The 22,523-nt window shown below is 41.2% G+C and overlaps 2 protein-coding genes across 3 annotated transcripts in view; both read right to left on the bottom strand.

Moving 5' to 3' along the window:
- LOC308401862 (cilia- and flagella-associated protein 337-like) overlaps positions 1–12,471 on the bottom strand; it is a 43,438-nt gene extending 30,967 nt beyond the window's left edge. Inside the window, exons 1-9 of one of the 2 annotated variants that reach the window (XM_080890313.1) lie at positions 12,218–12,471; positions 10,778–10,873; positions 9,606–9,914; positions 6,815–6,988; positions 6,200–6,289; positions 5,986–6,078; positions 4,521–4,692; positions 1,808–1,975; positions 59–207 (exon numbers count right to left, since the gene is read on the bottom strand). In XM_080890313.1, the coding sequence (XP_080746439.1) occupies positions 59–207; positions 1,808–1,975; positions 4,521–4,692; positions 5,986–6,078; positions 6,200–6,289; positions 6,815–6,988; positions 9,606–9,914; positions 10,778–10,858 (1,236 nt within the window). In that variant the 5' untranslated portion in view covers positions 10,859–10,873; positions 12,218–12,471. The remainder of the gene's footprint in view (positions 1–58; positions 208–1,807; positions 1,976–4,520; positions 4,693–5,985; positions 6,079–6,199; positions 6,290–6,814; positions 6,989–9,605; positions 9,915–10,777; positions 10,874–12,217) is intronic. The other variant, XM_080890314.1, reaches the window with a different exon arrangement.
- A 1,067-nt stretch (positions 12,472–13,538) lies between these two features.
- On the bottom strand, positions 13,539–22,319 carry pdcd10a (programmed cell death 10a). Its single transcript, XM_080890078.1, has 8 exons — positions 22,003–22,319; positions 20,232–20,425; positions 16,858–16,911; positions 16,536–16,653; positions 15,792–15,918; positions 14,948–15,026; positions 14,757–14,839; positions 13,539–14,318 (listed from the first exon to the last, which is right to left on the bottom strand). The coding sequence occupies exons 2-8, from the start codon at positions 20,319–20,321 to the stop codon at positions 14,171–14,173; spliced, it is 699 nt and encodes a 232-aa protein (XP_080746204.1). The 5' UTR covers positions 20,322–20,425; positions 22,003–22,319; the 3' UTR covers positions 13,539–14,170.
- Between the last annotated feature and the right edge of the window lie 204 nt (positions 22,320–22,523).

Raw genomic sequence — 22,523 nt, 5'->3', positions numbered from 1 at the left:
ATCTCTACATTATCTGCACTAGTAGCGGGTCTGCGCACCCACTGAAGGGCACTCCTACCTTATCTTTGGAGTAGCTGAGGAGTTGTTGCTTGGTCTGCAGGAAGCAGACAGCAATGACGGGGCTTGTGTGTCCACCAAGGGCGCACACCGGCTCAGAGGTCACGTAAGGATTCCACAGCAAGACGTGATGATCCACACCTGCTGTGGCTACAACCAATCAGAGGCACCATTCAGACCTGGAAGTAACAGGCTTCTTTGTGATCCTAACACAAGCGGACAGCTCCAGGCATGTTAGTTCACACCTGGCATAAGAATGCATGTCCAGTGTCTTCCGGTGACTTTTCCTCTCTATATGGAGATAATCATTTACATGACTTCTGTTTGCAAATGAAGATCAAATGCCCGCACGGGTCCCCTCCAAGTCAAATCCACCCCACCATGAGCCCACCTGTGATTAAACAAACAGGTTTACTCACTATTTATTTATTTACATGCACAGTTGGCCAACAGCCTTATGCAAAAATCTGTCAGATCTCAGTGCATTCCGACTTGGAGATAACTGCATGTTGATTCTGGTAGCAGGTCCGGTCAAACGTAGGTTTCAGAAATGGACTTGTGCCGGACTTTGATCTCGAGTCTTCGCAAATCGAAATTATGTAAAGCTCACTCGCATACAGAGCGGGGTAGTGAGATCCAATTACAGGTGGTCATTCAAGATGCATTTTAATCCCAAGGGTGAACTGACTGATCATCAAAAGAGACATTTCAGTGCCAGGTCTGAACAGCTCCCAAATTAGCGGAGAGATTAATTGCAGTTATTTCCAGGGAACAATACCGCTCCCAGCCCCCTCCACCACCACAACCAATTTACTGTTCAATGAGGCATTTGACAGTTTTGATGATGCATTGTTAGTAAATTTAAGTTGATTGATTGAGAACTGTAAAAGCATTCACGTTTTTGCAATTATTTAGAAACACATGGTATGGTACATTAGACATTTAATAGATAGTGTACAATCATTAGAGTTTTTTTTGTTTTTTTTATGTTTTTTTTATGTAAAACCTCTAAGTTAAACCTGAAATGAAAACCTTCAAGTGAATAAATATGATTCATATACACTCATGGTAAAAACAAAGTGCAGCCTCTTTCATTCAAGGTTCTATCAGGCATAATAAAAAGGTAGCTAAATATAATCTGAGGTTAATACAGCCTTAAATGAACAACAACAGACAAAATGACAAAATATGACATATTACACTGTGTACAACCTTACTGCTTCCATAGGAATTAAGAAGGTAATTAGCAGCCAGGTGCTAATAATCAAATGTACTTGATTAAGTGACCATTTGCATGTAAAAGCAGAAGGTTTTGGCCATAATGCACAGCGCCATGAACGCAAGCATACTTAATGTCGAGCACGGTGGTGGAGAGCTGATGATCTGAGCTTGTTTTGCAGTCACAGGACCTTAGGATCATTGAGTGGACAATGAACTGAATACTAACATATTAGAGTCACATGTGAGGCCATCTGTCTGACAGCTAAAGCTCGTCATCCAGAACAGTGATGTTTTGAATCATGAGGAGCACATAGTTTTTTTTTTTACATACTTCTGCATTTTATCTCAGTTTTTGTGAAATAAATAATGTCAGAGTCTTCATCTGAGGTTGCATTTGCCAAATTTCAATTCGTAGTAAGGACCAAATTATTTTTATCATGTCGTAATACCTAAAACCTTGAAAATTACATTTTACCATGACTCTATGTCATCATACTTTATGTTGTACAGCCACTTCGTTTGGACCCACCTAACAGGCCGAGTCCAATATGGAAGTCGACGTCCCACACACCGTCCTTTGTAGAGTAAGAAGTGATTCGTAGGCTCGTGCTTTCCTTTTCCCTCCAGCCAATCACGATGCTGCTCTGTGGTGCGATGCTGCACGACACAAAGGCCTCAAGTGAGCCCAGGTAACGCACTGCAAGAGGCATAATAGTCAGAAAAGTGAAAGTAAATCAGAAGTGGCATACTGTAGTTAGCTTGACTCCATCCAGAAAAAAGCAAGTAGATAGTATAACATTATATTAACATTTCTGCAGTTTATGTCATTGTAAATTTCTGCTTTAGCATTAGGAGCTGCTTATTTGTCATCGTCTTCCAATCCACAATAACTACAACTGGTTTCATCATAAAGGAAAAGCTGTATGGCTTGTACAAACACAGCAATAGGCTTTTTATCTACAAGCTAATTTCAAGAGAAGAAAATAATCCTAAACAATAGCTGCTGCCTTCCTGTGTAAACAGCAAAAGTTACTGGCAGAGTGACTAAATTAGTTTCAAACTTGACAAATTCAATATAAAAACAACATTGCAACATATTTTGATGATGACACACTGCTCATCTTCTTTCATTTCCTCAAATTATATCCTTCTCCTTGCTGATGCCAAAATGCTCTCACTAGCACGGCTCCAAAGGATATCCATCCACTCTCTGAAACGGTTGCGCTAAATGTGCAATGACCGCAGCCGTATAGTAAACCGACCAATTCTCAGGAGCTCAATATAGCATAGAATTAGGCGGTTATGATTTGCTCACTGGTATTACAGAAAACGTAATGGATCTTGCATCACCATCTATCTCAATTAAGACTTTGATTGAGACCAGCTAAATTGGTTGCCACATGTCTCTATTAGAGGCTGCTTAACTTTCAAAGCCTGCACAAGCTAAGGGCTGGTTTTGAGATGGCATGTGACAAGTCGTAGGTCAAACACTGGCTGGAGAGCTTGGGGCAAATAATTATATCTGAATACACTTCACGCATTCCCATCTTTGCTCCGCTCCGTGAATTTAAGAGATTAGTGGATTTTCAGACAGCGCGTTGTGACTCATCATTGATTAATGATCCCTTCTCTTATTCATTGACAAGCACAGCTCATCAAACTAGTTGTGATGCAGACTCAGATACAGAACATCTGCTTCCTTAGCCGGTGCTGCAGCTATTCTCGCACTTTCACTGCTGAGATTGGAAATAACACAGAAACAGCAGGAGTCATTGTGTGTTTATATCAAAGCAAACCTCTCGTGTTGTGCAATAAATCGCTGCACGTTATGGGAGATTTTTATGTTACCTACACGCTCTCTCCATCACTAACACACCCCTTCCTTGCACCTCTCATTCTTTGTCCTTATAGGACTGTTGTCCATCCCAATTTCCTCCTAATTTGCTCTCAATTTCCCCTCACTGATCCACCGCTGTCTCTTTCTCCTTCCTCTCCTCCTCTCTCTGGTGGCCCATGAGCCTGAAGGTTTGGAGGTCTGGATAACCAGGCATGTCTAATGGTACACAGCCCACTCATACTGCAGGGTGGGAAACTTCAAAAGAAAAAGAACCAGCACCCCAGAGGTATGCAAACACACACGCACATGCATTCACGCGGGCTGCCTTTATTTACAGTCAGAAATGACGACACACACGCCCACACACAAACAAGCGTGCTCTTGCCGATTCACGTGCATGTGCACACACAGATTGTAAAATTTTCATTTAACTAAAGCTTTTAATGTTTCGCCATTGTATCCTTTGTTTCCCCATTCTTTGTTATTCCTTTTTCCCCATTTATTGAGCTTATTTATACGTGCTTTATTCTTGTTTTCGCTTTTATCAGGATCCCCCCCCCCTTTTCAGCGAATCCAGCCTCAGAGCGTTGTCTCGGCTGAATCATTATCAAACAGCCCAATAACTCTTCAGAGAGCCTCTGTCCAAATGATGCAATCGAGATAAAACTAAGCGACCTCTTTGTTACCCACGCTGAGCTGCAGTGGGGTGGGGGGGGGGGATCTCAGCAAGCCAGACCTCAAGTTCCTGACTTTATATCAACAGTAAAAAGTCTGGCTATGAAGAGAATGACTCAGGACTCACTGCATGTGTGTCAGCGTGCCTGCATCAGTGACCGGGACACACCCAGGCGTTTTCATTGTGTTGCATAAGCTGTTATTGCAACGACACCGGAGAGGTGACCAAGCAAGCCTGTGGCTCTCATCCCAGGTGTGAAGGGTAAAGTGTGTGTGTCTGTGTTTGCGTGGGTGTGTTAAGTAGGTCTGACATCCAGAATGTGTTGTTTCTATCGGATATACTCCTGATTTCATTCTGACCTGATACTGGAGAGCTGCTTTTTTTTTTTTTAACCTGAGGCTGAATACAGTTGTGCACAGGAATGACAAACAGAAGCATTTGGGTTCTGATTATCGCTGCTCATGCAGGCTATTTCAGCTGGCTCCTTCTTTTGCATACCATATGAAATAGCAGATGTGCAAACAGAGGAGTTTTCACTGGGACAAGACAACAAAAGAGAAACTACAGCTGCAAGAAAGACATGAACTTTTACAAGAATGTTAGGCTATAATTAAAGAGAGAGGGGTTTGTTAGTATGCTTATATCTCTTTGATGGTTTGTGTGTGTGTGTGTGTGTGCACGTGCGTGCGTGTGCGCGTGTGTGTGTGTGTGTGTGTGTGTACTTTCTACCTTTTCTAACCCAGCCAGGCGCGTGTGCTTGGTGTGTCACGGTGTAACAGGAGCGATGCTTGCCTTTGGCCAGATCATCCCAAAGGATGATGTCTGCTGAGTCAGAGTCTGTCCTCAGACTGAATCTCTCAAACAGGAAGATCTGGGCTGAGGTGAAATATAAAGCGCTGACCTGAGAATATACACAGACACTCACAGTCGTTGAGCAGTGGACCTGTTCGATTCAGATTTATTTATGTAGCGCCAAATCACAACAACAGGCGCTTACATTCACCTTACATTCTTTAGCTCATAGGGGGTCACTTTGCGACAGTGGGGAGGAAAAATGACTTTTTAACAGGAAGAAGCCTCCAGCAGAACCAGGCTCGCAGAGGATCAGCCATCTGCCATCAGCGGTTGGGGGTGAGGGGAAAGAGAAAGAGAAGAAAGAGAGCATATGGAGGCAGGACAAAACAGACTAAGGGAGAGACAAGACAAGGATTTAATGACATGCTGCAGTGGTTTATAAATAGGGAGAGAAAAGAGGCAAGTGGAGCATAAGTGCTCATTGCATCACACAAAGTCCCATAGCAGCCTGAACCTATAGTAACATAATGAACACATATGTGGATAATGAGGATAACGCCTTCCTCTCTTGTTCTTTAGTAAACTAGTTCATGCATTTACTACTTCTAAGCTAGACTACTGTAATTCATTATTATCAAGATGTCCTAAAAACTCCCTAAAAAAGCCTTCAGTTGATCTAAAGAGTACTGGCAGGGACTAAAAAGAAAGAAACATATTTCTACCATATTGGTTTCTCTTCATTGGCTCGCTGTTAAATCCAGAATCAAATTTCAAATCCTTCTCATCACATACAAGGTCTTGAATAATCAGCCCCCATCTTATGTGAAAGGCCTGGTGCCTGAATCACCCCATTAGAGCACTTTTTCTCTCAGACAGCAGGATATGTAAAAGTAGAATGGGAGCCAGAGCCTTCAGCTTTAAGGCCCCTCTTCTGTGGAACCAGATCCCGGTTTGGATTTGGGAGACAGACACCCTTTCTACATTTGAGATTAGGCTTAAAACTTTCATTTTTAATAAAGCATACAGTTAGAGCTGGACCCTGAATCTTCCACTAGCTATGCTGCTATAAGCGGCTAGGGTGTTTCTTTTTCACGCTCCATGTGTTTCTACAACACTCTGCATTTACTCATTAGTTATAAATTTCTCCTCCGTTGCAGCAGATGGGTGCCCCTCCCTGGGCCTGGTTCTGCTGGTGGTTTCTTCCTGTTAAAAGGGGTTTTTTTTGCTTCCCACTGACGCCAAGTTCTTGCTCATATCTTCTGTGGATTATTGTAGGGTCTTTGCCTTACAATATAAAGTAACTTGAAGCGACTGCTTGCAATTTGGTGGCATATAAATAAAACTGAATTAAGTTCTTTTTCTTCTCAATCATTTGCTTTTCTTTGTATGTGTGTATTACCCGTCCTCCAATGTCTCCTATAGTGAGAACAGCCTGGTCAGGGTTACAGGGATCTACCCAGTAGTCTAGACACCAAGGAGTAAAGTTCAAGCCCTAGAGTAGATAAGAATATATGAGATATATTGCCAGTTCTTATGTTCTTAATAATGCAATGGAATCAAGCTGATGGTAAAATGAAAATAACACAAAACACTAAAAAAAATCTCCTTGTTACCTGGAGTTTACACTTGCAGCTGAAGGTCTTTTCACACACGAAGTCATAGAAACACACCTCTTTACTTGTGAAAGCCACAGCTATCTGAGACTAAAGAAAATGGAGTTTGTTAGAAAACACAGAAACATGGAGACATGCAACCTGTCCCTATTATATAACAAGGATTTAGCAGTTTGCCAAACTGTTAATTAATGCACAATGGGGGGAAAAAATCCTCATGTATTATTCAACGCGGTTATACAATACAGAATATGGCATCCATAAATCTGTAGTTTAAAGAAATGCCAATTAAAACTTACAATCAATTATTGATGGTGTTATTACTAAAAACTGTATGTTTACTTTCTGATCTTTATGCACCAGCTTCGTGTCTGAAACGCAATTAACCAAAGCCACAGATCAATAATTCATTAATTGAGTGGAGTATTTGTTTATCTCTGTGCCATACAATATCTGCTCCATTAAATGAGGCTACTTATCAGTTATTAAATTATAAATCCATTTCTTTGAATAATATTTCTTGAACTACGCTTCAGGAGCCACGATGCAGCAGTAATCGATGAGAGGACTGATTAATAGTTAGGTATGCATCTCTCAGTATGTTGATAGGTTCACCTTGTCGACGTTTTGCATCAGCACCACATCTGTGACCCAGAGGTCCTTGGGTGCGACTGTGCTGTTCTGCAGTCGATGAGTGTGCAGAAGGGACATGTCCTCCGCATCCCGCAGTCCTACGTTTCCTCCTTTACTCACAGTGAGATACTGACCTGAACTCTGCAGGTACAGCACCTGAGGAGGCCAGAGGTTATTACAAGCAAAACATTTAAAGAAAATATCCACAGAAAGACTACAATTCACACTTCCCCGTAACACCAGCCTTTAGCTTTATGCCCCAATGAAGTTTGCTACATTAGAGAGTGGCGTTATTTATTAAAACCTGAGGAGACAGCCTTTAAAAACCAATTTAAAATATTAATTATGGCTTGAATTTTCCTCTTCTTGCTAGCTACTTTATAACCCCTACTAAATCTTCCACTCATTGGATACAGGTGAATAAAAGGAGCCGTTCTGTGCTGAATCTAATAAAATTGAGAATTAATCATTACAGGAGTTATTGGGTGAACAAAACTTGGAGCTGCAAAAAATAAATTAATTCATTTTAAAAAGCTTGAAGCTGACTGCATCTAATGAGCAAGAGACAAAGTAGATCTTTGATGAAAGGTAGTTTATTAAAATTTCACCGCAGAGGTAAGAGGTCAGATGTTCTGCAACGTAATTGCTGTCTTCTCCCTTTTCACAGTGTACCTTTGTAAGATCTCCCAGATTCGCATGTCATTTTTCCATAATTATTATAATTACATATTGATATACAGCTGGTGAGTAACTGATACAATGCGTTTCTCTGTAGTGCGAGCGAAGGGCTATCATTTTGGGGCTCTTTTAGCAGCTTTTTCGTTGCTTTAAAAGCTGGAAGACAAAAACTGTTATTCAATTTGAAGTATGTACCCAATGAAGTGTCGGTGAACCTGTAACTGCTAAATGGCAACAAAATAACTTTTATACTTAACAGTATATGGTATACTTTAGTAAGTATTTCAGTGTATGCAATAGATTCCCATTTAGCTTGTAATAGGGAAAAGCAACGTTCAGGAAGAAATGGTGGTAGATGAAACAAATAATATAGGACCATGTAAAATGGGCAGGTGCAAATCCCTGGGGAACTCCGATGAGGACAAGCATTTCAGAAATAGCATGTTCTGTGGGGTGCTGCTGGTTAGCAGCACTGAGTGGTCAAATGAGGGACAGACTGTCCACAAGGTCTCGGAGATGTGCTTGTATTACTAAAACCTCACAATACTGGCACCAAGGGGTACTTATAGTCTTAGAACCATGCTATAGGCAGGTATCTTTGCTATTAAAGCTGTTGTGTTGCTCTGGCTCATCAGAGTTATGTGAAATATCAAACACCAGAAGTGATTTTGGGAGACAATTACATGACAGAGCAGCTCTAGAAGTGACTTTGAGGAAGAAAAAGATGCAAGATAATGTGTGTTCTAACTGTATGATCCATGTAATACTGCAATGGGGCGGGGCGATCGTGGCTCAAGAGTTGGGAGTTGGGAGTTCGCCTTGTAATCGGAAGGTTGCCGGTTCGAGCCCCGGCTCGGACAGTCTCGGTCGTTGTGTCCTTGGGCAAGACACTTCACCCATTGCCTACTGGTGGTGGTCAGAGGGCCCGGTGGCGCCAGTGTCCGGCAGCCTCGCCTCTGTCAGTGTGCCCCAGGGTGGCTGTGGCTACAATGTAGCTTGCCATCACCAGTGTGTGAATGGGTGCGTGAATGGGTGGATGGATGACTGGATATGTAAAGTGCTTTGGGGTCCTTAGGGACTAGTAAAAGCGCTATACAAATACAGGCCATTTACCAATGTAATGTAATGTAACATGAAAATAATATTACATGTTTACTGAGGCTCTTCCATCACATTATCGTCTCCTCAAAATCACTTCCATTATAGACAGACAGACATAGATAGCAGAAGCTCACAGATAGAGAGCTTCTGCTGTATTTTATTTAACATTTAATGTTCTTTTGCAGCATTTTTCTATTTGCTTGTGTTTTCTTAAGTTGCACTGCCCAACAGTTTGGTCTACAATTGTAGCAGACATAAAGCAAATATTAATATTTGGTGTTACCATTTAATGAATACAAGTCCAGAATTCACTCCTTTTAGCTCAGTTTTGGTCTTCAACAAGCCCTGAGTGAAATGTGTACAAAAAAAATGCAAAAGCTGCAAGCTGTTGGTGGATTTGTCACCATTAGTAACCACTTCCTGCTTTGCTACAAATTTGCCAGGGTTATAGATACAGTACATTGTTTCCATATTCTCTATTTGATAATTAACTAGTGGAGTAATGGTCAGAAATGAAAGCTATCTAAGCAACAATACTCTGCCTCTTTAAGGCTGTCAAACCTTCCAGGCACTTGGAGAACAACTGACACAACAGTCTGACATTTCGACATCCTCGGGATTGAAAGATTAAAGTGATGAGCCGTCACTTTATCCAAAGCGGTGGGGACTTCATACCGGCTGCTTCATTTACATATTAATTGATAGATGTTAAAGGAGTCCAGAGCCATTTATCTCCAAAGGAGTCAGCCATTTTGATGAGCAAGACCCTAATACTTTTTGAACGTTTCCTTCCACAATGTTTAATAATGTGCAATTCCATCCAGTCAGCAGAGTTTTGGATTCCCTAGACTGCCAATGTCAAAATGTTTTCAGATAACATGCAGAGGGTCATTGGTTTGGGGGGGGGGGGGGGGGGGGGGGAGAAAAGGGGGAAAAGGCAACATGCTATGACTTTTCTTCGTGTAAGTCTCTACTAGGTTAAAGGACCTTTTACCTTTTGAACAGGGTCTCGATGTGGACAGGTGAGGGTGCGTGGTGGCTTCCAGCAAGGCGCACTAACAGTTTTGCTGTTCTTTAATTTATTGGAAAGCTCCATCAGCAGAAATGAGCACAGGCCTCCCCAGTCAATGCACTCTTTCTCCTTTGAGGTGTCGCTGTCCAGGAGGAGGCCACTGCGCTGCTGACTGAGAACCACGCTGTCAAACAAGAAGCCATATTCCTCCTCGGACCCGTGGCCAACTGATGACCAAGCAAGATCGATGAACTGAATTCGGGACAAGGAGCGGGATGCACCTGAGAAGTCCTGCATTCAACAGCAACAGGATTGTGAGATATTGCACAATCTTGGCACACAGCTGAATACAGCCAACTAGTGCACTCCCAGCATCAGCAAAGTTGGTCAATCATGAGTGTGGACTATGTAAAAGATGGAAATAGCTTCAGGCTATTTAAAGCCTCCCTTTTTTGCCTCCAAAGTACCCCCACTTTAAAGAAGTCCATGAGCACTTTAACCTCAGTAAACAATGTCTCCAATCTCTTTGAAACTGTTAGCTAAAACTAGTGCATCTCTTAGCTATTATAGTAAGGTATAAGACTAATACCTAAGGTTAGTTTCAAGTCTCAGTTATTGAAGCAAAGTATAAGACTGACAGCTAAGACTAGTTTCAAGTTTGAGCTATTGTAGTATGGTGTAAGGCTAATAGCTAAGATTAGCTTCAAGTCGTAGCTGTTGTAGCAAGGTGTTCCATTTAGAATGGAACACACAATAAATCAAGGTGTGTTTAAGACTGTGGCTACACTGTGACAGGAAATTGGTGCAGTTCAGGGCATCACAAATAAGCGACTTACTTCTAGGTGGCTACCTCCATCTTTTATACATCAGTTATGAGAAGAACCCAAAAATTAGGGCAGTACTTGAACAAATTAACTTGACAAGCTGTATATACTCCAGTAAACTAAAAGTAAGTAGAACATACCCAAACCCTATGATTTCTTAGTAAATCCCTGAAGATTCCCTTGTTTGTATAGCACTTCTTATCAGATCTAAAGGTATGGTTCTATACTGTCAAAATTGGAGAGAAATAATTTAACCCGGTTCTTTAAATGTGAAATAAAGGTGCTGTAATACAAGGCTGTCAATAGACTGACTTGAAATCAAAGACTCACAAGGAAAAGGTTCTGTAACTTTCTATAATCCTCAGCGTTCATTCTGCTTTCAAGCTGTGCCACCTCCATTCTCGTTCCCATGGTTACAGCTCAGACCTGTCAATCAATCAGCAATAAACCAGGTGAGGTCAAGGAGGTAAAATGCGTGTCTGTTTGCAGGTTGGTGTGGAATAGGGAATACACACACACACACACACATCACTGAATAAAATAGATTTCCCAACGTCTATGTGTTACATGACAAAACAAGATGCACTCAGAATAATCCCTCAATAACCTGCCATATCTATTTCACATGGGTCGTCATGCCACCGTGATCGTACAGCAAGGTCACAGCAGCAGCTTATTCTTGCCTCTTTTCACTGTTGGATAGCGTGCAAAGGTTTCCGCTATTTTCCGAACTGCAAGACTTTAGGAAGTAGTCAAACAAGCCCCCCCCCAAAGAAAATTTCTCAGAAAGGCAGCGGGTTGCCAAAGCATGTCGAGTCTGTCATATCCGTTAGTGTGAAATAAAATACAGTCAGATAGATGGAGAGAATAAAAGTGTCAATAAAAGGGAATGATTTCTGAAATTGCTCTGTGCTGAAATTAAAAGCGCATTTGAAGTCAAAGGGAGAAAGTTTCTTTTTAACTCCAACTCTCCTACAAAACACTCCAAGGGACAGCGAGGCGGCAAACACTGTTTCATTTTTAGCATGGCATAAACGTTTATGAGACAAATTCACTGGATGTGGCATCAAACTGAACAGAGATTTAGATGACAGGCTGTGTAATGAAAGCAAAGGGAAGCTATTATCTTTTTTTTTATAACAGTGATGAACTGCAGTGTGATCTTGACATGATAGTTAAACCAGACAACAGGTTCGCAGTAGACTGCAAGATGACTTTAGACTACTGTAATATTTAAAAGAACACCGATACTCATGGGACAATTTCTTCACATCTTGTTTGTGAGCGTGATAACTTCTAATCAACCACATCCTGACTTGTTTTGTGGCACGCCGCTGGCTTCAGTCTGCATGCGACTGCAAAGACGCAACTCTATAAAGAAAAATGAACACAGAAAGCTTGATGTGCCGTCCAAATTGCTGCTGCTTGAAAGGTAAGAGGCATTTCTTATGAATGCATCCACCTCTGGGAAAGACTCCTTTTGCAATCTTTTAGCAAACACACTTATCAGGGTTGCCTCTCCTCTTCCTGGATGGTCACTTTTGCTCCAGTTAGTCCTCTCAAAACTGTCACTGTAGTACTTCTGAGTTTTTAAAAGAACATGCAGTTAACTTGTCCGTCAACAAAGCATCTCAGCTCCTAACTGTGTAATGGCAGACCTGGCCTTCCAGTATACACATACCTCAAGTCAAGCATGTTTTCTTTTCAATCACAAAGTTCAAACAGTGAAACCAAACACAACTTTACACTTAATAACAAATTCAAACTTACCATTCAATTTCACCTCTCATTCTGTCATGGGTGTCTGTAGTATGTTGTCCCAAGAGTCCAGCTGAGGTGTTGGAAACACCACTTTCAAATGTGTGACATTTCAAACAAATCCTCACCTTCTGGCTATTCCGTCTTAGCAATGGCTGCCTCTCGTCTACAGGAGACTCGGCCGATTTGTGGCTGAAGTTTGTGTCCAGAGGTTATTCTAAGCTGGCAACGTGTAAGAAGCAATCAACGCCAACAGCCCTGACTGCAGGCACACACACCCACAGAGAGTTAACGAACTGCCCCCCAGTAGCCCAGACAGTGGCAGAGGCCACACACACACACAACAAATCTTTTATTATCCTTCACTCTTAAAGACTCGGGCTAAGTTTCCTGGCAACCAAGTAGTCAAAAAGAGTTGTGAGAGTTTGTGAGTCCAGGCCTATTGTCAGTATGCGTGCGCGTGTATCCTTTCTATTCTCAGATTAGGCACAGGAGCGAACATAATGTGTGTGAGAGTGAGGTGCAACAACGCCACATACAACAACACGATTCACACAAAGATTCCACGGCGACTGATAATAAAAGAAAAATACTGACGTGAACCTGAACAAAGATAAAATACACACAAAACAGCTTTACAGCATCATTCAAATGCCTGTTAGAGGGCATCCTGCAGGTCAATTGTTGCTATGCACACACACACACACACAGAGAACAAAGTATCTCAGGGATTTGTTTAACTCAAACAAATCGATAGCTCGCATGGTGGAAAGCATCAAACAGTAAATCCAACAAAGATGTAATCACCGCCCTTCCTTCCTGCTGCTCCAGTGACCATGGCCAATCTCCGTGTGTGACTTAATGGTCTTCAATAACTCGAATTAGCTGATTATGGCGGCCGTCAACAGTGACAGGATCGGAAAATTAGGTCTCAGCAATTTCAATAATAAAGCTTTAAAAATTAACACTATCACAATTGGATTACAGTGGTGCATGTAGGAGCCAGCAGAGAGCCCAAAATAGCCCTCCACAAATCCACCATGGAAAATCCACTATTATACAGGGAGAAGAATGAAGTTGCTGGAATGGGAAGGAGAAAGAAAAAAAAAATTGGTACGGCTCTTAGTTCTGGGAGGAAAGAGGCGCAGTCGAAGAAAAGAGAACACAAGGGCAACTGAGCGAAAATGAAGCACTCTCATACAACAATACAAATCTGAAGAGAGACCCACTTTTGGAAAAATCTTTCTCACACGTCAGAACTCTTTAATTTGCAAGAGGAAGAAGAAGAAGAAAAGTGGTTTAACTCGTCATGACTTCTTTAAGAGTTCTCAAAGAAGTTCAGGTCCCTTCATTTTATTTTCACTGGCCTTGAAAACGTCATGAAAACTACAGAGTAGGAGTTGAACAGAAGGTGACAAAGAGACAATATGTTCATAATCAGAGACATCTGCGTAGAAGTCCAGTTAAGTATACATGTATATACACATGGCACATATAGATAATACCTATGGGGAGCTAAAGAAAAAGGGTTAGAATCAGTGGGCTTTTGGTCAGAACAAAATAACAAAAAACAAAACATTTAAAGATGGCATCTTGGTCTTTGGCAAATCAAATTACAAATGACTACAAACCGTATTGGCTGGATATTAGTAATTGCCAAAATGATAACTTTTAAGGACTTATATGCAATTGCCAAACTTTTAAGGACAAGGGAAACACTGACATGATCTGAACAGAGTGGAAAATGCAGAGGGGAGCGTAGAAAATATTGACTTAAGAATCTGATAAAAGAACAACATTAAAGAGTAAAAAAAATCCCCAGAAATTACTGTCAGCCTGACGTGCTTTGAAACTCGAAACTACCTGATCTCCCCTCAGAGCCACAGAATTATAAATTATACAGCCCCCCCCCAAAAAAAATAATAAAACACCTTTACAAATAAAAAGCCTTGTTTCGCCTGTCCTCTAATGAAAACGCTTCTCCTGTGTCTGCGCGCGTCTGTTCTTCGCGTCTTCTCGGGCCGCCGCCGCTGGGCCGCCAGTCTTGAAGGCCCGCATTATCATGTTGATTTGGTGGGTGAGCTGGTTGGCGCTGACAAACACATTTACTGCTCTGGAAACAACCGGAACAGAAAGACAAGGACACACGTGTCACTCACACGGGGAGAAAAAAAAAAACCCGAAAAGCGTGGCAACAATATTAGGATTGATCCGGGGAACACTTTGATCTGGCTGGAATAGAGAATGTCAGGCTTCAGAGAACACAAGCCAGGATGGATCCACAGGAAGTGGGTCAAGGGAATTATTCAGCATTGGTGGATTTGATGGTAGCGGGCCTGTGATCAAACAACCACCATTTACATGGGTGACAGTGGGTGTGCGCGTGAGCGTCTATGCAAACAGGCAAGGCGTGCAGGCGTGGGTGGGTGTGTACGACTAGTGAATGCGTTGGTGGCTATGTGTGCAGACACGAATGAGAAAAGGTTGAAGATGTGATGGAGAAAAAAAAAAGAAAAGGGGTAAAAAAAATACACTAGAAACAGTGTCTTACTTTCCATCTTTGAAGTAGGTTTTGAGAGTGTCACTGAAGCTCTTGGAGTATTTCACAAACTCTTTCTTCTGCTGTTCCACTACCTAACCAATAAATACAGACAGCCTTTCAGCTCCACTTATTTCACAGCAACTGTGTTTGTGCGCACAGGCACTTTTTTTTTTCTTAAACTTACTAATGTATCCACTTACCCGTCTGTTCTGATGTTGGTATTTCCTTAAGACAGTATTAACAGTGTTTAGCAGCTCCTTGATGGCACTGGCAACATCTCTGCGGATGACACGCACAAGTGAGTCCATGTTAGAAAGAAAAAAAAAAAAATATAGAGAAATCTTCAAATCTGTCTGTTTTTATCAGGCACTGATACCCTGAAACTACAGTCCTTTGATCCAGCTCGTTGTCTCCCCTTTCTTCCCCCTGTTCTCACAAACACGCTCTCACCTTCAACTCTCTTTCTCTGTCTCTCTCTCTCTCCCTCTCCCCTCGCATGCACTTGAAATCTGCCGTTTCATAACTTTAATTTCTTAGCATTCCCTTTGAATTGATTTTATTTCTAAGCCCTCCGCTGGGTAAGTAACTTAAGCACTGACTCATTGAATTCCATCAAAATAATGGCAAAGTGGGCCAAGAAGATGAAACATCTCTCACTTTCTCTCTATAGCGTGCGTGCAGCGCGGCGGACAGGGACGTTAATAGTTTCGCCATCACTGCTGTGCACACTGCTCAACCTTTGAAAGGAATCTTACGGCTTAGAAACAAAGACATGCTCCGGTTGGCCAGTTGGAATAAAAGAAATGAGAGCTATGTAATAATGCCAGGCAGCGTCTTAGTGCATATAATGAAATATTAATTGGAGAACAGTTACTAAAAGCCAACTCTTTCACTTTTAATCAACCATCGAGATGTTGTAAGTCAAAAGGGCTTGCTTTCTGCTACTTTAATCACTTAATCTGATCGAAATTTTGCATGTAGTAGTGAACCTGATTTACGTCACACTGCAACACACGTGCACATTCACACACACAGCTGTCTTACTTGATGGTATGTAGCAAGCCCATTCGGTCATTGATCTCATCAGGCAGGGTGCTTAGGATGTGTTTCAGAGCTCGGGCCCTCTCGTTCAGCTCCTGGAACTCTGGCTCTTTCCTGTCAATCATCAACTCTGAAAAACACCGAGAGGAAGAGAACAAAAGACAGAGCTCAAACTCCTCGCAGCAATGGGCACGTCAGCAGAACTCATGAAATTAATATTGGTGACGTGTTAAAAACCTATGTCTACAGTGCAAGTGTGAAAAATGAACACAGCATCAGGAGTATGTGTACATGCGTGTGCACTCACACACACACAAAAACACACACATGTTAGGGACAGTAACGTGTTGAGTTTGTTAAGTGAAAAGCCGGATTAAGGTAGAACTTGGGATGTGCCATGCAGGAGGTACATTTAAAATTCATCCAGTGTGTGTGTGTGTGTGTGTGTGTGTGTGTGAATTCATTACTACCATCAATCACTGTACACTCGGCACAAGGAATTCAATTACAGACAGAAACAAGGGAACAACTGAAAGCAGACAGAGGGGTTGATTTGTGTGGAAACAGCTCCCCCCAGTGGATATCTGTGCTGCAGCAGCACAGGACTGGGCCGTCACAGAAACCAAAGAAAAACCAAGTTGGTATTCCCACAGCTTTCATCTTTAAGTGCACATTCTGGTCTACAGCAGAGTACAAAAAACAAAAAACAAAAAAAAAAAAACACCAAATAAAAGAAACCAAACCTACCCTGCATATCATCTCCAGCCATGCGAAGCAGAGACTCGTTATAGTTAATTTTTAACTTCTTCTTTTCCAATATTTTGACAACAACGTCCTGGGTAAGGCCCGGGGTCTCCTTCTCTGCCTTGAGACACACAAACATGCAGCTGCTGAGGACTCACAGTCACCCTTGGTGTTTTGCGAAAATAAAACTATAATCAAAGTTATAAATCACTAAGCTGCTGTAAAGAGGATTTACAAAGTGAAGGGTACAGGCAGAGTCGATACAAGAAGGATGGCAGTTTTGTCCATGAAATGCAAGCAAACAAACTTTAAGAGAAAACTTTACCTTTATAAAAGCTGTTCTCAAGGTCTGCGCTGCTGATAAATTGATCTTCTCCAACTGCAAGTTGTAATACACAAACACACAAGAATAAGCCAGCGGTAAAACTAACACTCACACAGCTTAGCTCTTACCATGGCCTTTTGTCTGTGCTGAAATGTAATTCTGTAAAAAGTACATGAAAGCTAAGGATCCCACCGTGTTAAAAGAGGACACCGTGATGCTGAGATGTGAAAATCCGTGTGGACTGAATTGGATTCTATTGTTAACCTCGAAAGAATCGAAGTACATTCAGTTTCTCTGAGCTGATATTTTGGCATTAGGCAGGTCTTTGCTTCTTCAGCTCCAGATCGCTGCTTGTTGGTTTGCGCACCGTGAAATCGATAGTTTTTCAATAAGATAATTTCATACTGTAAACAATAACACCTTGAAAGCACAGCAGAAAAACAATGAGAGCAATCAGGAGTGACAAAAGCTGAAATTAGCAAGTTGCAGAAACCAATTTAAGCCAGGGGATAACTGCCGAGTAGGTTTGTGTTACCCAGTAATTTGCTTAAAAAATAATAATAATAATAATTTTTTTTTTAAAAACCCCCAAAAAACAAAATGGGTTTTAAATTTTTGTTATGTTTACATGTACATTGTTTTAATTCCTCTTTATTTACCACAAATTCCTCCCCTTAATACTCAGAAGTCCACAAGCAAATGCTAAATAACAAAAGACATAAATGAAAGACATGATAATGGGCAAATAAAAAACAGCAGCGCACCAATATATCAGTGAAACATGGCTATTAGCTGATATTGGGGCTTTTGACTGCTTTTTTTTCAGTTCAACGACTGAAAAATAATGTAAAGAGCTGAAAGATTTTATTTAATATGTTTGATTATTTTTTGCAAACAAAAGCAGCCTTTTTGGGCTTAAGGTCAAGGTCAAGTTTATTTATATAGCACATTTCAAACAGTCGATGCTGCACAAAGTGCTTAACAATATAAAAATGGCATTAAAAAGCAACAATGTAATACAATAATAACATTATAAAACAATAATAGGACAATAAAAGAATTAAAACAATAACTAAAACTATTTCAAATAAGACAAAAATGCTTGGGTCATAGTGTGTTAAAAGCCAGGGCATAAAAATGTGTCTTTAGTAATGATTTAAATTGTGTTTGTGCAGATTTAATAATTAGGGGGAGACTATTCCAAAGTCTGGGACCTGCCACAGAGAAGGATCTATCACCACGAGATTTGAGAAAAGTCCGTGGGATGGACAGCATTAATTTTGAGCTAGCTTAAAGGTGCAGGTAAATACAGGTGTTACTGACCTTGCCTTAAACAAAACAGAACCTTCATTAAACGACCTTAAACGCTTACCAGCCACTTTATTAGATACTCTCATTAAACTGCTCGATAATGCAAGTGTCTAATCAGCCAATCACATAACAGCAACTCATTGCATTGAGACATGAAGACTTGGCCAAGATGACTTGCTGAAGTTCAAACTGAGCATCAGAATGAGGAAAGAAAGGTAATTTAGGAGACTTTGACTATAGCATGATAATTGTTCCCAGAAAAGGCGGTCTAAGTATTTCAGAAACTGCTGATCTACTGACATTTTCCCAAACAACAATCTCTAAGGTTTACAGAAAATTCCCCCCCCCTCCCCAGCTCCCACGCCAAAAAAAGAAAGAAATAAGACATATCCAGTGAGTGGTAGTTTCTGGGCAAAAACTGCCTTGTTTGTGTCAGAGGACACTGACCAGATTGCTTTGAGCTAAAGGGAACTCAACAATAACTCATAAGCACTTATTAAAAGGTGTGCAGAAGAGCAAAACAACAAACCTTGAAGCAGATGTGCTACACAGCAGAAGACCACACTGGGTACTACTCCTGTCAGCTAAGAACAGGAAACTGAGGCTCCAGTTCACACAAAACTGGTCAACATCAGATTGGGGAAAAAATGTTGCCTGCTTTGATGAGTCTCAATTTCTGCTACCACATTTGGATGGTAGGGTCAGAACAACATGAAAGCATGGATCCACCCTCCCCTGTATCAACAGTTCAGGCTGGTGGATATTAGCACCCTTGGTACCAACTAACATTGTTTTTTTGTTTTTTTTAATTCTTTATTTCTAAACTATTACTTCACGAAGGTGATTACAGGCATTAATTAACACAATTTACAAGGGAAAAACAAAATGAAAGAAAAAGAAAAAGAGAAAGAGAAAGAGAAAAAGAAAAAACAACAACAACAACAACAACAACAACAACAACAAAAAACAGTCGGGAGTGACCAATTAGCTAGGTTGGTGGTTTCAAGCTTTGAGGAGAAGATCCGGCTTATGAGTATTGGCATATAGGACCCACTTATCCCAACACAAACGGAACCAACACACTCTGTCACTGACATAAGCTGTTACCTCCTCCATCCTATAAATCTCTACCATAATGACAAGGTCGGTATATCTTGCAAGGACCCTTTCTTAGTTATACCTTTCTTACTTGCAACAATTAAAGCTCTTAACAGACATGTATCATTTTTAGACCAGTTCTGCGGTATACAACCAAAAAAGTTTGTCTCCATGTCCCAACTAACATTGTTTAAACCCCACAGCCTACAGCCTACCTGAGTATTGTTGGTGCCCAGGTCCATCTCTTTGTAACCACAGTGTACCCATCTTCTGATAGTTACTTCCACCAGGATAGCACACCATGTTACTTGAACATGACCATAAGTTCTCTGTACTTGAATGGCCTCCACAAGAAATAGAAGTTAATCAAATAGAACACCTTCGGGAGGTGCTGCAATGGGAGATTCCCCTTATGGGTGTTTCCATGATCTTGTTGAATCTATGTCTTCAGAACTGCCTTAATTCTTTGTGTCAAAGTGTATCTGATGAATTATCTGGTGAGTGAATATCAAGACAAAATGGCTGTTGGGAAACAGATAAATTCCCCATTTTAAAAACTGTTTTCAACTCCTTTTCTGGGTCTTTAATGATAACAAAAGAAAAGAAAAAAAGACAATGGAAAAGTGTAACCTGTAATCGTGCAGGTGTGATACACAGAGATGCTTCACATGGATAAAAAAAACCCTTCAGAGATACTGACAGTCACTCAGATTTACCATCAGCTGAACAACATGAATAGTAGCAGCCTGCTCACTTCTCATTACCGCTCATTCTCCACCACTTGTTCTTGTTAACACTACCGTTTCCGTATTTCTATTCGGCTACACCATCAACTCTGCAACCTCACACAAAAGCCTTTCCACAGTTAAATACAACCCCAGCTTGAACTGACTATTTACCGAAAGTCTCATTCCAATTTTCTTCTAAGGTCACAAACTCTCTTTTTTTTTTTTTTTATTCTTTACCTCCTTAAAAACAGGAAACATCACGGTGTAGAGAGCCATCGGAGCCAGCGAGGCAGCAGCTGCATCATTCTTCATGTCTCCCATGGTCATCCTTGACCAATCGATGGACCCCTGTGCGTGCACTCGTCCACTGATGCCGGTTTCACTGCATTCAATCAGTCATGAAGACTGACAGAATGGGAGCAGACAAGGATCTAAAGAAGAAAAGAGCACGATGGGAGAACAAGCAGGGAAAGATGGATGGTAGTTGACAAAAACAACTGTGTAAGGGATTAAAAAAAAAAAAAAACTAGATAAATAAATAAAATGATCCATGTTTACAACCAGGCTAAATTTATCCTGTTTAAACATGTCTCTATTGTAGTGAGGAGGTAGAGAACTGGTTCCACAAAATTTCAACTGGAGCACTCTAATTCTATAAATTTTTGTGCAGTTAAACAAGATCAAACCCCATGTTTACTTCTTCCAAGAAAGTCTTTCAGTCACAGATATGATCATTCCATAACAGCCACACCACTTAAAAGACTGTGCTTTACTGCTCCACTGGGTGCAATGCCGACAAAACAGGCACGAGTCACACCTGTACCAGAAAACCACGCTCTTCTGAAAATGACTGCCGCAATAAAGCAAGGCGGTGTGATAAATATACGACCTTGGTATTGGTTTTTAAGCTTGTTTTCCCCCCCAGACCAGGTTAGTCATAAATAATAACAAGAGGAAGATCCAGCACATCCTCTTTTGCAGGCCTGTATTCTGTCTCTTTTACTGTTGGTGACACAGGAATTCACAGGACCAGTTTTTGCTCACCTACATTGGCTCTATGTGACAATCTCCATTCGTACAACAAATCCCTAATTAAATAAGGCCTTTTTATACGAGCTCACTATTCACACGGGTGAATGAAACAAGAGCGAGACAAGTCGTCACCCTGTGACTTTCTGCCATAACTGAGAGTGCTCTTAGGTTTATCAGATGCTTGGTTCTGCCCTTTGGCACTCTCTCGTGCATAGAGAGTAAAACTGTAAACAGGTCCAGTGTGACATTATTATATCTGATAAGGATTTTAAACGGAGGTTTAATCAGTGTTTACAACAGCCATGGTTACAGGAAGGATTGCACTGGTTTCTAGTTATAAGGGATACGTCATATACAATTACATGTGCCAAAAAAGGTAACACTGCAGACTCTGTTACTTCCCTGAACCATAAATGACTAAGGTGTGGCAAATCTTAGTGCAGGCCAAGACAGAGAGGTAATGGTAGCATTTGGCACAGATATATGGAATGCAGACCAATCATTCAGTGTATGCCAGGACAAAAGGTTATTACAGCCCCTTCTGAGTCATTTGCATAGACTAATGTAGCTCTTCCTGGAAATAAAAAAGGGGGGAGAATAACAAAAAAGTGTTCAGAGCAGCATGAATATCTGGGGCCGTTTAAAACCACCGGGGTGGTTTGTTTTTTTTAGAGTTCTCTGTGAAATGACCCTTGGATCAAAGAGAGGCGTATTGCTCTGAAAAGGTTACGGTCATAACTCACTATTGACATTTATAAATCAAAGTATTATAATTTTTTTTGTTTGTTTTGAACTCCCTTATTTTGCCCTTTTCTGAAAGGGTACCGACCTCGCTGTAGTAGTCACTATATTTGAGGTTGCCCTGCTTCTCAGCTCCATCACAGGTCTTTTACCAGTTTATGTGGTGGTTAGCAGGCACGCCAAACTACATTAAAAATAAAATCCAAAGAGCTCAAACTTTCGGTACCAGCCTTACCTGATAAAAGATGGCTGCCAGTGATGAGAGAAGCGGCGGACCGTTGACCGGAAAACAGCAAATCACGTCTATAGGTAACGAACTAACGTTAGAACAGCAGCTTCGAGAGCAGGTGATTCAATCTGTTCTGTTAGCACTCCAGTTGCCTCCTTATGAAGTGCGACTAAATAAAGCTGAATGAAGGCGGGGACGTGTTGTTGAGTTATCTTCCCGTCTTGTTTTGGGTTACGTCTCGTTCAGGAAGTTTTATTGTCTAATAAAAGTGCAGACGAGAGCCAGGTTGGGCGGTGTTGGGAGCTGCCCGTTGGCGTCGCTCCAGGCTGTTTGTAGTTCTTCCTATGGACGCCCTCAATGTTTCGTTATTGCCGGGGACACCGAAATAGACTTCAATTCCCAGGTAATGGATTTTTAACCCTTAAGTCGAGTATGAGACGAATATTATCTGCGGTATGAGCGCACACATTTTAACCATGTTTAAGAAAACATAATATAATATTGATATGAATGTGTATATGCGTCTA

Source organism: Rhamphochromis sp. 'chilingali' (genome assembly GCF_963969265.1).
Source record: "Rhamphochromis sp. 'chilingali' genome assembly, chromosome: 8".
NCBI lineage: Eukaryota > Metazoa > Chordata > Actinopteri > Cichliformes > Cichlidae > Rhamphochromis > Rhamphochromis sp. 'chilingali'.
This window is presented reverse-complemented; position numbering and strand designations above follow the sequence as displayed.

Excerpts from the sequence above, each read along its gene's own strand:
- pdcd10a (XM_080890078.1), bottom strand. The coding sequence starts at position 20,321 with ATGACCATGGGAGACATGAAGAATGATGCAGCTGCTGCCTCGCTGGCT. Across the intron at positions 16,912-20,231 it reads TGTTTCCTGTTTTTAAGGAG|TTGGAGAAGATCAATTTATC; the intron begins GTAAAGAATAAA and ends TACAACTTGCAG. Across the intron at positions 15,027-15,791 it reads GGCTTGCTACATACCATCAA|AGATGTTGCCAGTGCCATCA; the intron begins GTAAGACAGCTG and ends TGTCATCCGCAG.